At 45.4% G+C, this 17175-nt stretch overlaps 1 protein-coding gene across 5 annotated transcripts in view; it reads right to left on the reverse strand.

The window, feature by feature from the left end:
* Nucleotides 1-17175, reverse strand: part of LOC147611393 (uncharacterized) — a 93336-nt gene that overhangs the window by 33026 nt on the left and 43135 nt on the right. For all 5 annotated transcript variants that reach the window (XM_086784473.1, XM_086784475.1, XM_086784474.1 and 2 more), the window contains one exon: nt 5490-5547. In XM_086784473.1, coding sequence (XP_086640599.1) covers nt 5490-5547 — 58 coding nt within the window. The remainder of the gene's footprint in view (nt 1-5489; nt 5548-17175) is intronic.

The following is a 17175-nucleotide window of genomic DNA, read 5'->3' on the forward strand; positions in this document are numbered from 1 at the left end:
AAGTTGTAACAGTCCTCTCCCACAATTTCAGGCACCAAACTCAGCCCCTTGCCTACACGTAGATAGTATGTGTCAAGGATAGACAGCTAAGCAAAAAACGCAGCCCATATGGGAGTTAAACCTGAGAGAAATTATGGCTTCATAAGGGTTCTCTGCACATATAAACGTGCGATTCTCACATCTTTCCCCCACTCTCAAAATCCATGTAACCTAACATGTCAACAGAACCCTGAAAAGCATAAGCTTTTTTTTTTTTTTTCCTGAGATGAAAAGTTAGGCATGGAGTAGAGAGATACCTTCAACAAGTATACATCAAATCAACCTTAGCTCAAAAATGTAGAAAATACCTCGTTCTTGCAAATCCATGGAGAGAAAAATGGAAAAGCTTACTAAGACCACCGTGATACCTTCCGCATTTAGGTCACTCTCATACCAAGTGTTACAGCCCAATGAATCTCCTAAACACAAAACACCAGTGATTAGTACAAACCCCCTAAGAGGGGTGCAGGCGAGCTCACCTCCCAACCATAGGTTCTATGCTTCGAACCACCCCCCAGCCAAGGGCTAAGGTTTGACTCCCACAAATCCATGCCAGAGAATACCAACACCGAGTGCAAGTGGTAGGACAGACATGACACCTGGTTGGCGGGACTTATGTCTATACCAAGGGTCATGTGGATTGACGCCTGCTTGGCAAGGAACTTATGTCTACGCCAAGGGTCATGTGAACTGACGAGGGGAACTTGTATCTACGCCAAGTATCAGTAGAGTAGAATCTGGTATGCTAGGTTCCGGACTTGATGTCTGCACTTAGATCCAGTGAACGTTCTACATCCACATGCACGGTCAATCGGTCTTCTATTCCTCAGCCTGGTATTTGCATGTGTAAGCATGGAAGCTAGTGGAGAGTAGCATGCGTATGACGTGACACTAGGGATTGGGGATCAAGTAACTACACCTTGGAGTTAGTGGATTCGACATGGAGTATGGACAGAGAAATATGATTTGAATATTTGTATTATGGAGACTCATTAGTCTCGTCAATTTATTTGGGCCGTGGTTATGATATCTGGACTTATGGGAGTAATTTTTTTACCCATTTATTTGGGACATGATTTTTATATTAATATTATGGAGACTTTTTGGTCTCACCCATTTATTTGGGACATGGATTCTTTCATATATATTGGATTGGATATATGGCTTGAAGCATAAAGTTGCGGATAACTTTAAGAAGGGGTCTGGTGGGGGAGCATGTCACCAACACGGACATTTCCCATTATGAAAGGGGTCTGGTGGACTCCACGACGTCTAAATATTTGGAAAGTAAAAGCTTTGCGAATGGGGCATTATCCAATACAAAAGATCAAGCACCTGAAGCTTGCTCTAGGCACCCCAAATGGTTTCTTGGACAGAGAAATGGGCATTGGAGCTCAAGTGTCAAGTGGAAATCATATATGGCGAGCTCCTCAGGATTTGGGAGAGATCTAGCATTGAAACATGTTTCTACATGGTACTCACATACATTTCTAATAAAGTGGAATACAAAGGAATAGACTCCTAAGAGCTAGGAGGGTTACTATTTTTGGACAACCCCCAATGGAAATTCCGTTCGCAACATTACGTCCGTAAGCTATGCAAATGGGGACTTGCTAAAGCACCTTTGATAGAATGTCTACGAGTTGAGATATTTTTAGAGATGAAGTTTATGAAGGGGACCATCTCTTAAATTGAGATATGTGACAAGACAAATGGATCAAAGTAAGACAAGTGGCCTCCAACTTGTCACCTCTGCTCTACACTTGTCATTATAGCTTTTACTTGCCATTCTAGCTCATGAGGTCCCAAATCTATAAATTGGAGGCCTCTCTCTTCATTCGAGGAGGCTCTATTGCAGCAAACTAGCCTCTATCATGTTGGCAACTCTTCTCTATTCTTGGTGGTTCTCTACTACAAGGTTATGGCTCTCTACCACCGCTACTGGCTACCCTAATGCTGGCTGCTCTCTCTCTCTCTCTCTCTCTCTCTCTCTCTCTCTCTCCCCCCCCCAGGGAGTCACCACTGATAGAGCAGTTATCTTATGTCGTGCTCGTTGGCCACGCCCACCAGGATCCCGACCACGGCATCCTCACCATCCCCAGATCAGAGCCATTATTGCTCGGCATCGGAGGCGCCTACCTCGCTTCTACGACCTCTCCATTCTAGACAGCCCCATGGCGGAGATACTTGATCTAAGGAGAGGGCAACACTTCAACCGATCAACATACATAGATCTACCTGATATACATTTTTCAGTATTTTCCAGTATTTTCTACTCAGTATCATCTCGGAGTCTTACAGTTCTGTTCTGATAACTGTAGGACAATCAGTTTATTGTACTTTTAGTCTCATTTAGTTGTTCTCTTTGATGAGACACCAACTTCAGATGTACTCTCAGTTTTGGTCTCATAGGCCACTATGGCCTCTTAGAGACGTTAATATATCATTTCATTTCATTTCTCCCCTCTCTCTCTCTCTCTCTCTCTCTCTCTCTCTCTCTAAGGCTGCGCATGAAGTATACCGTTTGGTGGGGTCTTTTTTTAACGCTTCCCTCACAAAGAAATATTGAGGGCAAGGGAATTTAATCATTGTATTATGACTTTCAACAATTGGGCATTTGTCTTCTTCATTGGTTATATATGGACAGCCATTGGACACTTGCTATTGCCATTGGGCATGAAATTGAGCCATTGGGCACTTGCTATTGCCATGGGGTATTGTATCTCAGCCATATGAGCTTATGGACAGTTTTATGGGCCTATGATTCAGCCATATGGGCTTACGGACAGCTTTATAGACCTATGATTTAGCCATATGGGCTTAACAGCTTTATGTAGGCTATTTATTGGATAAGCTATGTTGGCCAATATCCACAAGGAATATACATATTCTTGGCATTTTCATGGGGCTTTTTGATGGCAGCCTGTGTATATGAATTATTCATGGTTGTATGTGGATAAATCTGGAGCGTGTACTCCCCCAAAGCTTGTACATGATATTTTTCTCCTTGGATAATAAAATACTCTAAGGGGGAGGTCAGCCCATTTCAGCCTATATGTGGTGTCAAATATGCACATCTCTCTTTTACAGTTTTGTGGAAGTAAGTGGGCATATGTTTAAGGTTGTGACCAATTTTAAGTGGTTAATTGCATTAATGATCGAGTGTTTTGTGAAACCCCTTTTGCCCACTTGGAGTTACATGACGAGCCTTCGTGAACAAATCTACCACATGGGTCATGTGTAGAGACATGCACCAAGCTGAACTCTCATGCATGGAACCTCTCCCTGACATAATGGTAATGCACCTCAATGTGCTTTGTGCGAGCATGAAACACTGGGTTTCTCGCAACAACTGCCAATGCGCTCTGAGAGTTAGTGTAGATAGGAGAGGACTATTGTCCAACACTAAGATATGCCAAAAGGCATCTGAGCCATACACATTCAATGGTGGTTGTAAATGATGCCCTGTACTCCGCCTCATAGCAAGATGTGGCCACTGTCAGATGTTTCTTGCTGAGCCATGATATGCATGAACCACCAAGAAAGAAACAAAATCCACTACATTTCACTGCCTTGTCATCAAGCTTTGTGCGGTGCTGCGTAGGCACAAGAGCATAAGCCAAGCAACCATAGACATGCATATGAGCCACTAATGGCTTTCTATCATGCCAAGCTTCATAAGGAGTGATAGTTTTTGTTGGACAACTGTTAAGCACATATGCTACACACATAACAGCTACCATCCAAAACCTAAGAGGCAAATTATGACCTTTAACCATGCGTCGTGCCATCTCCATAAGAAATCTATTCTTCCATTCCAATTCACCATGAGAGCATGGGATAAAGAGCCAGTAACATGCAAGTACACCCTGCAACAAAATGGAGTTGCAAAAAGGAAGAACAGGCACATTGCAGAAGTTGCCCGTGCGTTGATGAATGAGAAAGGAATGCCTCATGATTTTTGGGCTGAAGCAATAGCAAACTACAGTTTATATTAAGAACAAAATCCTTTCCTTATGCTTGATTCTGGACCTATTGAGTCACATAATCATATTGTACCTAGACTGAGGCATACCATATCGAGGTGTACCATGATGCAAATTATATGGGCTAGGTTGTGCCCATGTTGTGCCCGTGATGAGGCATTGCGAGACTTCCACCTTCAAGGTAACGTGTTCCTATAGTGTCGCAAGCCGTCAAGTAGGGCCAATACTAGCAAGAGTTTAGATCTAGTGGCTAGAACCCCTAGTCCACCTCAGTCACACCTAGGGGAGGTGGTGATTCAAGGACCAGGAGATGGCATGGCAAGGGACATGTGTCCCCAAATGAGAGATGTTGAAATGTCAGGTCTACATATGTTAGGAGTGGAATGTGTTCACTCGTGTGATATTTTCTATTTGAGGGGAGGCGTGTGTCCTCTATTTACATGGTTCATATGCAAAGGTTCATAGGTATGGTAAAATGAAAAACGGACCTAGTAAGAGTCAAGAAAAGGATGCATTCAATGTTAGTATTTGAGGCGGGTGGCTCTTGGAAGCCTATATAAGATTTACTTGGCTTATGAAGCGTGTGGTATTCTTCATGCAATGGAATCAGAGCTTTTGTGTGTGCTTATTGTTTGATTTTTCTAATTATAATTATCTTAATTAAGTATGCAGTTGTTTTTATATTTTGATCCTCCTTAGGACCAAGTTTTAACTGCAGGTGCATGTTACAGTTGCATCAAAGCAAGGGCTTCCTTCATATGACTAGAACACAACCCCCCACCCTAGAGATGAATTGGTTGCTTACACAATAGTAACCCCCACTTGGCTTAATTTTTGGACTTTTACAGTGAATTATTGAAGTGAGTAGTTTGATCTCTAACTAAGCATGGGCCAGTTATTATAGTGATATCAAAGCGATTGAATGATTTATTTTCTTTTAGATCCTTTATGCCAGGGATAATGCTATTGAATCTTCATGCCACGAATACAGCTAGGAAATGATTTATTTTCTTTTACATCCTTTATGCCATCGAGTCCAGCCACAGCTATTTCGAAATTTCTTTATGCTCGGGATGTGGCTACTTAACGATTTGATTTGTCTGTGTGTCTAGAATAAAGCTAAATACTAGATTTAAGCCCAAAGCAGGGCAAATACAATTCATACTCAAGACAAGGCCACAAAATTTATATGAGCTGATTTCTACACACGCAAAAAATATCACAATTAAATGGAAGAGCTCTGAAAGACGACCGCTTTGACTTGATTCTAATAAGTGGAGATCCAAAAGGCCAAAGAAACTTATGGTTATGACTATGGAGGAAAGGTCCAAAGGCCCTTCGGTTAGAAAGCAAAGGCCCACATACCAAGTGGGGAGATCCCATCAACCCAAACAAATTCATTTACCATCAATGACGTTCATACTTTATTTTGTGAAAACGAATAGAAGAATCAGCAAAACATACCATGATTTGGAGCCATATCTTCCCTCTTGGCTGCTGCTCCACATGATATACAGGCATTCTGTTGAAGCACCAAACAAATACAAGGGTAAGCACATTGACAAGAATCATCTGACACCAATCAAAAAAATTAACCAGGAGCCACTAAAGAATATAGTTATGGGAAATGGGGAAACGACATTTTTGACCTAGAGAGGTAGGGGAGGGGAAGCGGGGGTGGGGATGGGGAAATAAAACTCCATGCCAGCAGGGAAAGTACAAGATGGGGAGAAGAAAGAGAGGAGAAAGGAAGGGATTTGAGGGGAAATTATGAGCATTTGCATCATGCATAGTTGCATGTGAATCTAGAAGATTTGCTACAACCATGCACCCCTCTTTTGGGACCATGTGGGGTGCCCAAGCATCTAATAAGCAAAGTGTGGGCTTGAATGATGGGTTTCCCACACACTTAGCACAAAAGCCATCTACTCCACCTACCTCCCTCTCCCTTATATGAGCTAGGGGACCATCTCTCTCACTCTCTATGGCACCCAAGCACCATCACCAGCTGCTAAACAAGCCTCCCCCATCTCATGGTGGACTTATACCTATTGTATGGAAACCCTAATCTGTATGGACTGGTGTTAGAATTAACCTCACTAAGAAATGTTGAGGACTACTAACTAGCAGTGTGCTAAGCAATGTTGAGAACTGCCAACTAATGCTGTCAACTGCTAATTGGGCCTTGTGCACTGCTAAGTGAACCAATTGTTGGAAATGAGAGAATTGTTTAATGGTGAGCAAATAGATTAAGCACTAAGCTTGGATTAACACACAGAGTAGCGCACACACGTTAATTGGCAATAAGCATAATGAGATTAACCATATGAATGAGACTAAGCACAATGATTAACTCATAAAGACAAGAGAGCGTAGTTTCCACTAAGGATCGCACATAATTTTTTTAACCAAAAGAGATTACACCACATAGTACTACACACTCTCTAGTGAGTGGGAGGTTCCTTGAGAAGTGGAGATTAATGCCACCTTGTTGTCACATGCATCGCACACTTGGATGCCATGTGGACATATGTATAGAAGCCTGAAGTGGAAATTGGTCCCTTGTGAGCCCCAGTCCGGGACGAGTTAGCCAAGGTTCCACTCTAAGCGTCCAAGGTCAGGTGTACAAGTCCCGTACATGGTCTTGGTCAGGTGTGCAAGTCCCACACATGAAGCAATGCCAGTCCATAACGTGAGTCACCCTCTGGAATGATGTAGAGGTGTACCAGACTGTGCCTTGGACACCAGTCCTAGCTTTAGGTCTTGTAGCATACTTGGTTTGGGCATGTGGGCATGTAGGTGGAAGGGGCAGCCCTGTGGGCCACCCCAAAAGGGTTTAAGGCCCTTGCCTACAAAGGGGGTAGCCCTTGTGGGCCACCCTAGGGAACAAGGAGGCCCATGGCCAAGCCCAACAGCCTTGGCATAGCTGGGCATGCTGTCCGCCAGGCCTGGAAGGCCTGGGCAGCAAGGCGGCTAGGCCTAGATGGGCTAGGGCTAAGTCGGCCAGCCCATAAGAGCCAGTCGGCCAGCCATGGAGGGCAGTCCAGCAAGCGGCCAGCATAGCTAGGCAGCCTAGACAGCAGGATCAAAGGGGGCCAGCATAATGGACCCTTTCTTCATTTGCTCGATCTTAGATAGTTGCTCAAAAATAGTTGGTCATAGTTTGCTTTCCACTTTTGGTGGCTTGGTCCTCTTCTTGGTGGTGAGTGCTATCCATTTCTTGAAGAAAAAGCAAAAAAGCACCGTGTGTAAAGATCGTCATCCCTCGTAGGAGAGAGATATAACCTTCACTCTGATACCACTGAAACAGGCCTTCGTAAGGACTGTGGCACAGGCACTTGGCTTATCTTCAAGAAAACAACAATTTCATGCATAAAACCTTGAGAAAATCTGAAAATAAACAAAAGAGAGAGTAGAGAGAGAAGACACCACACTAGGGGTCGAAATAGCCTTGAGCCGACCCCCCCCCCCCCCTTCCAAGTGATATTAGACAAAACTCCTTGGAGGAGTCTTGAGTACAAGTTCTTAGAGCTAGAGAGCTCTCTTGTCTTTTTACATGTCTCAACAGTGAGAGAATAGCTGAATTTATAGTTCTTTCCCAAAAGCACTTGAGAAAAGTGCTTTAAAACTCACTTATAGTCTAAAAAAACATCTTTTTACATGTCTCAACAATGAGAGAATAGCTGAATTTATAGTTCTTTCCCAAAAGCACTTGAGAAAAGCGCTTTAAAACTCACACTTAGTCTAAAAAAACATCTTTTTAATAATAAAAGCTCCTCTTTTTAGTTTTTAAAAAGCTTTTAATCTTTTGCTTTCCAAAAGCTAGTTGCATCATTCCAAGCCTGTAAGGTGACCTTGCGCTGCTTTCTTGCCACGTGTCAGTGCCATGTCACCATCGCCACATCATCAAGACCATGCCACTTTCTTTTCAAAACTTTTTTTCCCTTTTTTTTGCACGTGTTGCGTTTTGCATATCAACAACCTGTATTTTGATGCTTCGAAGACAAAGATGGTTTCCTCCAACCTGGAGGTGCTTCTTTTTGTATTTCTTCATGTTTTAGTGGCAGTACCACATCTGCCCTCCTACAGATACCTACACTATGAGACAGGTGGAGCCCCGAGTAAGTATACTCCAAGGCCTAAACAAAGTGGCTACACATGGAAACCAGGATTCGTGCCCATTAGGCACAGCTTCGCCCCAAGACCGACAATGATTACTCTCCATCGAAACCCACGCCCAAGACTCTTCGAGTGGAGGGTAGTTCAGACAGTTCCGCTTCCCACCGATCTTAGATATACGGAGTGTTTCATGGAACATCCAGGGTTTGGGGGACCCATAGTGCTTTTAAAGGTGTGGTGTCCTTAGAGAGAAGCACACCGAGCGGGTCGAGTATGCATTTCTCTTAGTGAGTAGCTGCTGCCCGCAGTGGTCGACTCACACACCATTGTCACTAGACGGTGCTCAATGGGTGACCATCAAGATTGCAAAGGACGTTGTAGGCTTCCTGATGAATGTATACGTGCCGAACACTACAGCAAGCAAAGCCACCTTTTGGAGTATAGTTTGTCAGTCCCTGCCCATAGTCGGATTTCTGGTGTATGGGTGGAGATTTTAACATGTTAGAGTCGGCGGAGGACAGACTCAATGATGGCATGGCTACCATATTAGGTTCAGAGTACTCGACTTGGGGGGAATCAATTCTAGCCCTCAAGGGATAGGACCCTTGGCATCTACCAAAGTTTGGACATAGTCCTAGGAATTTGTGTTTTTCTAGATCCGACAAGAGGAGTACATGCCCTAACCTAACCAGATTAGGTCGGTTTTATGTAGACGAGTGGCCTTGCGATCGTGGTGGCCTAATTTGTATTTTGGCTGACACTACTTTCTCCGATCACACACCGGTTATTCTCTTCCTAGATGACCCCTGGAGGCACGACAGACACTTGAGCATCCGGATTCCAGATAGCCTCATCTAGGACCTTGAGATCTAACAGGATAGAGGGGATTTCGTCGAGGCTAGATTTTCATTCAAGAGCAACCACAAGGGCCTTGGATGCAGGCCTTGGAGAGATTAGCAGTCTATTACAGGAGGCAGCAACCCACTCACGTGCATCTGGCATAAAGAAATTTGGGGCGATGCCTCTCACATGAGGGGTGTTTGTAACAATGGATCCATCATGGCCTCGTAATCTACGGATACCCTCTCTCCGCCCGTGTGGGCCTGCAATCTCAAAGAACTCTCCAATGACCCTATCTCTCGCCTGTGTCCAAAAAGAGGCTCTGGCATGATATATGTACTCCACCCGTCACTCCTCCATGGATCTGAGCTCTGTATGGGTGGCAGCCAACCGGCTCTCAATCCACGGGCTATCTAGTGCACTCTCCTGAAGCCACTGTGTAGAAGCAACATGCTTCTACATGCAAACCTATGCTACGGGAAAGAACTCTCCAGTGACCCTACCTCTCGCATGTGTCCAAAAAGAGGCTCTGGCATGATATATGTACTCCACCCACCACTCCTCGATGGCAGCGGTTCTCAATCCACGGGCTATCTAGTGCACTCTCCTAAAGCCACTGTATAGAATCAAGATGCTTCTACATGCGAACCTATGCTACGGCTAACTGCTACATGCACTTATCTGATGGGGTTCTCCAAGTGGGTTAAGAGGACTGCTGACCTCTATGGCTCGGAGATTGACCACCGTAGCTCGTGCCTGACTGTCCATGGACTGAGGGCTCACAATGGGGTCACGACATACGACAAATGTTTCTAAAAGGAACTATTTCTGTACAAATGTTGCACCAATGATGATGCTAGTGTGTCACTGTGTAGCCCAGTGCAGGGTGCACGTGACATTCCCTCCTGCGTAGCTTGGCGGCAAGTTTAGGGCTTTCAAGTAGTCCACCAATAACTGGGGATACTCTTGAAAGAATTCTTCATCCAACCATACCACTTCATGGGTTCCTTGATCCTTCAACTTCGTATAGAACTATTTGATTCGTTGACCTGAACCATGCTTCCGTCTATGGAGGAGTTGTTGTTCTGGCCATCACTAAACTTCTAAATGACTAGAAAAGGAGCAAAACTACGGAATGAAAGCTTGGGACAACACTTGCCCACTTGCTTTAGCCGTTGCTTCATGATCCAATCCCCTTCCTTAAAATTAACATCTCGCCTGGATTTATTGGCTTGCCAAGTATACGCTTCCTAAGCTTTGGCAAGGCGCTCCTTAACTAACTCAATGATTTCTGAAAACGTTTCGGTAGTCTTATTGGCCTCTAGGGATGGTGATACATGTCACGTCAAAAGAGATACGAACCAGCGACCAAATGTTGCCTCACACGGCATCCGGCCAATACTCGATGAGTGAGTATCATTCAAGATTGCCTGTACCAACGGAAGATATTGTTCCCATTTGGACTACTAGTCATGGCAAGTATGATTTGAGAACGTCAAAGGCTAATTGATTATATATACTCTGTTCGGCCATCTGTCTATGGATGGAATGCACTGGACCGCTGCAACTTAGTCCCAAAGTTGTCAAACAACGCTCTCCAAAAATGGGACGTAAACTTCGGATCTCTGTCTGATGTAATTGTACATGGCAAACCACCAATGGTATACCAAAACCGAATAAACAAGCGAGCTATGTCCTCCGCTGTGGTGGCTATCTGCTTGCATGGAATGAGCATGCAGAAATTACTTAATCTGTCCACAATAGTCATGCACTATGTGTTTCTAGATCGAGATGATGCGGAAAGAGGGCCTACGAAGACCATACAGATGTCGTGAAAAGGTCCCTTTGGAATAGGCAAAGGCCCATGAGCTTTGGCAAGGCGCTCCTTAACTCACTCAATGATTTCCGAAAATGTTTCGACAGTCTTGTTGGCCTCTAGGGATGGTGATACCTGTCTCGTCAAAAGAGATGAGAACCGACGACCAAATGCTGCCTCATATGACATCCAACCAATACTCGATAAGTGAGTATCATTCCGGATTGCCTGTACCAATGGAAGATATCGTTCCCATTTGGACTACTGGTCATGGCATTATAATTTGAGAACATCAAAGGCCAATTGATTATATGTCTCTGTTTGACTATGTGTCTATGAATGGAATGCACTAGACAACTGTAACTTAGTCCCAAAGTTGTCAAACAACACTCTCCAAAAATGGAACGTGAACTTTGGATCTCTATTTGTTAACCACACTGGTTAACATCATTTTCAAGCGTGCTTACGCTTCTTGTAACTCATTATTATGTAACCGTGCGAAGCGCTTCACGAAAAAGATGTATGGAATGACAGAGCTTACAACTTGTGTAATGCCGGTCACAGGAATGAGCCTAGGTGTACATAGAGCTAGGAAGTCAGTTTTGGGCCCCTAATTGTAAATAGATGGCCGACCATTGTAAAAAGTGACCTCATGTATATAAGTGATTTATGAAATAGAAAGGAGACAGTCCCATTATCACAATTGAGTTTATTCTCTCTCTCTCTCTCACTTTCGTGGCTATGGTGGTAAGCTTGTATTAATTGATGCATGCTTGCTTGATTGTAGTGTGTGTATGTGGGTGATGATTCTTGTCTTGCCTTCTCTTCTCCCTCTTCTTGTCTTCCTCTTGAGATCCCTCTTGCATACACAGGCATTGAGTAGAGGTAGAGCTTTCCATAGCTCCCTTCCTCTTTGCTCTCTACCTAGCTTGTGGAAGCTCTATTTGAGTGACACAAGTGAGCCCCTAGCGGTCTCACATCGCGGAGTTAACCATCATTAAGGTTGGCTAAGTGCTAGTCTCCGAACCGACCCTTGCATGGTCTTCTTTCTCTTCTTCTCTCCTTCTCTTGTGCATGATAGCATGTTGATTTGGTTAACATCTTTGGCGCCGCTGTCGGGGATGGGCATTTAGCTTAGGATCCTCTACACTCTATCACTTGCTAGAGTCATTGCATAGCCCGGTTGGAATGCAAATCCACCGGTGGTTGTATGTTTGATATGTTTACTTGTTTGTTTGATCTTGTCTTCTTCAACAATGAAGTTCAATGGAGCATGAAGAGCTTGGGAGTCTTCATCGGAAGCAGGAGACACAAGTAACTGCCTAACTTTGCTCTTAAAGTTCATGAATTTTTGTTTTCTTCAACATTTGTCAAAACTTACATAAGTACCTCAATCCCTTAATTAGTCTTAGGTAAATAGGGTTAGTTAAGCATTCTAGGTACCATTGGGTAGCTGGAGACTAGCTCTAGCCACTCACAAAAAGAAAAACACAAAAAATCATCAAGGAAGAACCCAAAATCTCATAAATCAAAGGAGGATAGGCGCATTTTTTTGGCGTACGCTTCTCAAAGCCACGCGCGTGTCTTCCTTAGCCACAACCATTCCTTCCTTCTGAGCAAATCTGCTCCACAAATATGAGCAGTGTGCATTCAGGCGGAATAAATTGCATTTACAAGGTATAAAGGGCATTAAAAAGGGGTACAAAAAAGGTATTGTTGTACAGTTAGGAGTATATTAGAGGGTGGCTGTCAGAAGATGTGTCGTCCCTGCACAATTAAGAGATCTGTCTGACTCAACAAGCGTACAGCCATACCTTCCCAAGCGTACGCCCGTACCTTCCTCAAGAGTACACCCATTACTCCGCCTAGCCATGCCCATACCTTCCTCCAGAGTACGCCCGTTCCTTCGTTCCAACCACGTCCATGTCTTCCTCCGTGTCTTCCAAGAAGCGTATGCCCGCACCCTCCGCCTAGCCACATCTATGTCTTCCAAGAAGCGTGCGTTCGTGTCTTCCAAGAAGCGTACGCTCGTGCCCTCCGCCTAGTCACGTCCGTGTCTTCTAGGAAGCGTACGCCCGTGTCTGGATCAGCCACGCCCGTACCGTCTAGAAAGGAATACCCGTTCCTTAACCAACGTACGGCCGTACCTTTCTCCATAAAAAACAGTTTCAAAGAGGGATCCAGCACTACTACCTACCACATTCATGCACTTACACTCCGGAAAATTGATGCGAAACAACCCTTTGTTCGACGACGTAGATCCCTTCAACACTCCCTCGCTTGTAAAATCCGACTCTTTGGTGAACACAACCTGGCGCCAAACAGTGTTGGTCTTTGACAACACCGATGAGAGTGAGGACCATCCTAGCATAAGGCGCGCTACCCCTGACTTAGAAATAGGAGGATTGGTGGCCCAGTGCATGGACAGACCATCTACCTTGGAGCAAGACCCATAGTCCCGTATGCACTCACAAAGAAGTCTCGCTTCGAGACTCCTAAACTTTATCATGGGAAACGCACAATCAGACAATCCGCATCCCAAGGACAAAGGCATGGAACACCAACCAAAAAGGGAGGCCACGCCGCCTCTCGATCGCAGGCCGGAAATAGGACAGCAAAAGTAACCCAACCCAAACTAATCCACGAGTCCGGGGAGCCATCCCAACCACTAGAATGGCCGACTCACACCAAGACCATAGGCATGTGCCGAACCTAGATCAGGAACCTACTCTCCAAGGCCCTAGAACGTCCTATCGAAGAGAGAGAGCCTACCCTGCACAATCCTATCAATCCGCGACACCAATGTACCACCAGTACACACCTCGCGGGGTATACCCCGGATACTATATGGGACCTTACGAAGCACAAACCGGTCCTTCCTTGAGACAAGGACCCCCAATGATATATTATCTACCCGGCCTAGACCCCCCCCCCCCCCTATCTTACCCCAACTAGCACCAGCTCCAACCATGGCAAGACTGGCTCTTGAAATGTTGAGGATAGCCATGGAAATAGGGAGGGGGGAAGCTGTTGGAATCACACCGCCAACACCAGTTCAGCCAGCACAAGGGCCAAGACGAGCAAAACAAACCAGCCAACATTTCTAAATTAATCACCAAGTTCGATGGAACTGGAGATCCCATACCACATTTGGAAATGTTTAATCAAATCTGCGAGGCATTTGGCCACATGGATGACCAAGTTAAGGTGAGTGCCTTCGGCCTCACCTTAGATAGCAAAGCCGAGTAGTGGTTTAGATCACTAAAGGTTGAGGATAAGGCCACCTTTGAAGCCTTGAAAGACGCATTCAAGGTAGGATACTCCCGCCAAGGAACCCGATGGAGCCCAATCGAGCAACTACACAACATAAAATAGAAGGATGGAGAAACCATCCGAGACTATATCAACTGGGTGAGATACCTCCATTCTCGCTGTAGCGACACAGACACGTTCTCAGATGAGAGGTTAATCAGCAGGTTCCTTGATTGCCTTGATGATGCACCCTTGCAGCATGATTTCTTATATGCCCTAGCCCACACTTCCTTTGAGCAATGTTGCAAGAGTGCTGTGGACTTTGACGGTAATTTTAAGGGAACGCATTCCCGAGAACTATATGAGGGCACATCCAAAGCTTCATTCAAAACTACTAGCAGCACAAGATCTGACGGGAAGGGCAAGAAGTCGTCCTCACGACAACAGGTCGAACAGCTGGCCGCAGCCTTGATGCAACAAATGACCCAACATTGGAGAACTGGCCAAGGACGGGATCGAGTTGGCCAACCCCATCTTTACCCAAAAAGGGAGTTAGTGTGGTGCCCGATTTGTTGAGCTAACCATACTAGCACGGAGTGTCCACATTTGAGACCCCGTCCCACTCTCTACTGCACTTATTGCCAAAGATGGGGCAATCACGAAATTGCAAATTGCTACCAACAAAGAGCTGCTCAGGCCCAAGCCCTACCCTAAGCCTTGCCAACAAACCCGAGGCAACCGTTGGCCTTGCTAGCACCAGCACTGCATAACGCACCTCAACCAAGCCATGAAGGGCCCAGAGAGGAATTCTTAGGGTACCAAAAGTGCCCGTAACACCCCCTGTACTTCCACCACAGCCCCCATTACCTCGAACCACCCCTGTTCGTCAATCAACCTTGACTAAAATCTTCGAAGAAGGTGATGAGAGAGAAATCGCTAAAGGGACCACCTTCGAGCCCTTTGAATCGAACAGTCCACCCTCCCAGACCCTAAGTCACTATGTGATGGAGAGAGACCACATGTATCCTATATGCCTAGCCATCTCGACTCCACAAGGACGGGACTTGAACAACGTGGCTAAACCACCACCCCTGCAATGCTATCATTGTGTAGGACCTCACCGAGTAGTTGAGTGTCCGATCAAAAAAGGGATGGAAAGTACTCTTGTGAGTTCTTCCACCTTAATCCCTTTATGCATAGGGTGCGGTATTGACCATATGTACAAGGACTGTCCACTAAGGGCAAGCACAGCAAGAAAATCCCATGAAGCTAATCCTTGCACCAACATCAATTTGCTAAGTATAAGAGATGGCTTCATCCACACGGTCCCTCTTAATGCACTGACCAGAATGCAAAGTAGAAGAAGGGTTGCAGCTCACACTGCTACAGCCGAGGCATCGACCTCGCAAAATCAAGGACACGCAAAAGTTCTATCCCCTAGGAATGTCCCAAAAAAAGCACGCGCGACAAGGCGCTCGCGAAAGAAGAAGGCCACAAAGATAGGCAAAGGAGATAGCCGTGTGGTCATAAAAAGCAGGTCTGAAGACGGAATAACCACCAATGCATCACCTCTTCATCTGAGGAGGAGGAATTGCTACCTTCAGCCCCCCTAGCCAGAGAGCCGATTGATCCTAACCAACTGCCCAGGAAGTTAGCTAAATACCCTAACCCATTGAAGAAAAGGAAAGGCTAAAGGCGGCTCAAGAGCTGATTAGGGACTTTCAAGCCTAACTAGAGAATGAGCCACTGACGGCATACCTTGAACCATGCCCTCGATTTCCGACATAAGACCGACTGAGGAAGCTCGGGAACATAACAAAGATTTCCAAGACCGAGCACCCCCTCAAGCGGTAGCACCAACTACTGTAGATACCCCCCACTAGGGAAACCCAGTAGCAGAGTATCTCAAAAACCTAGGGGACGACCGCCTGAAAAGGACAGACACAGAAGTCCAAATCTCAATACCCTACACCTGCAAGAGCCTAAAAATGGACAAGGGTGCTCTAACTCAGGAAACTGCATCCATTCCCAAAGACATTTCAAGTCTCTCCTCCTTCCTCTCTTCTCAAATCCAAATCCCCATTGGCACCTTACTCCAAGGTAGCCCGAGCTGGAAAGATTTGAAAGATTGGATGAAAGGACGCCTAGGAGTAGGAATGCAAGAGCCTGCAGAGCTAGACAGCTCTAATGAGACTGATAAAGATGAATTCATAGAGCCCCGTGGAATCACTGGCGTCGAGTTAACAAACTCAGGCAATACTTCGAAGGAGATGAACTCAACAGAGCACTACCCATAACCTTCGATGGCTTCAAGTCACCGCCATCCTGGATGGGGAAGCTGGAGTAAGCATTGTCACTAAACAATGCTGGGAAAAATGGGGAAGCACCTACCATGGATGACAACCTTATTGGTAAAACTTGGTGATGGAGCCACCGCAAGGCCCATAGGCCTCCTAAGGGACTTGAAGATCAAGATCCTTGGGACCAACTTCCGACACACCTTTGTGGTGATGAACTTCGACCAAAAGCCTGTTTCATATGATTGCAGCCTAGGACGCCCCTTTATGAGAGAAACGAAAATGATCCATGATTGGGACACAAATCACATCTATATCCGGAAAAGGAACCAAACAGTCAAGATTAACCTGCGCACTTGGAAGGTCCATCCCATGGGTGGCCGACCCTTCGTAGAGGATTCGATAACAACCCAGTCCACTGCAATCCACTTATGCCAAACATGCCACAAAACGATTGATGAGGAAAGGGATAGCGTGGAATTTGCACCCCTTCAAGAGCCGGAAGACTGAGAATTGGATGCATATCCTTGCTACCTTGGACATACTTCCAAGACGCACAGGAACCCGGTTCACAATAGCTAACGAGCAAGAAATCACGTCTCTCTACATGCTAAGTACTGCATGTTTGTCCGAAGTTGCCAATTATGAGCCTGGAAATGACAAGAAGGAGACACCACAACGGGAAAACCATCCATGCAGAACTTGTAAACCCAATGGGTTCCCAAGAGAAGAGGCATGCGTCTTCCCTACTGACTCTGTAGGGAAGAATTCGAGTGCATACTCCCTCATGCACACGAAGATTAGAAACAAGCGTAGCACATCCCAA

This window comes from Cibotium barometz, chromosome 47 (assembly GCF_041138505.1).
Source record: "Cibotium barometz isolate CiBa-2024 chromosome 47, ASM4113850v1, whole genome shotgun sequence".
NCBI classification, from domain to species: Eukaryota; Viridiplantae; Streptophyta; class Polypodiopsida; order Cyatheales; family Cibotiaceae; genus Cibotium; species Cibotium barometz.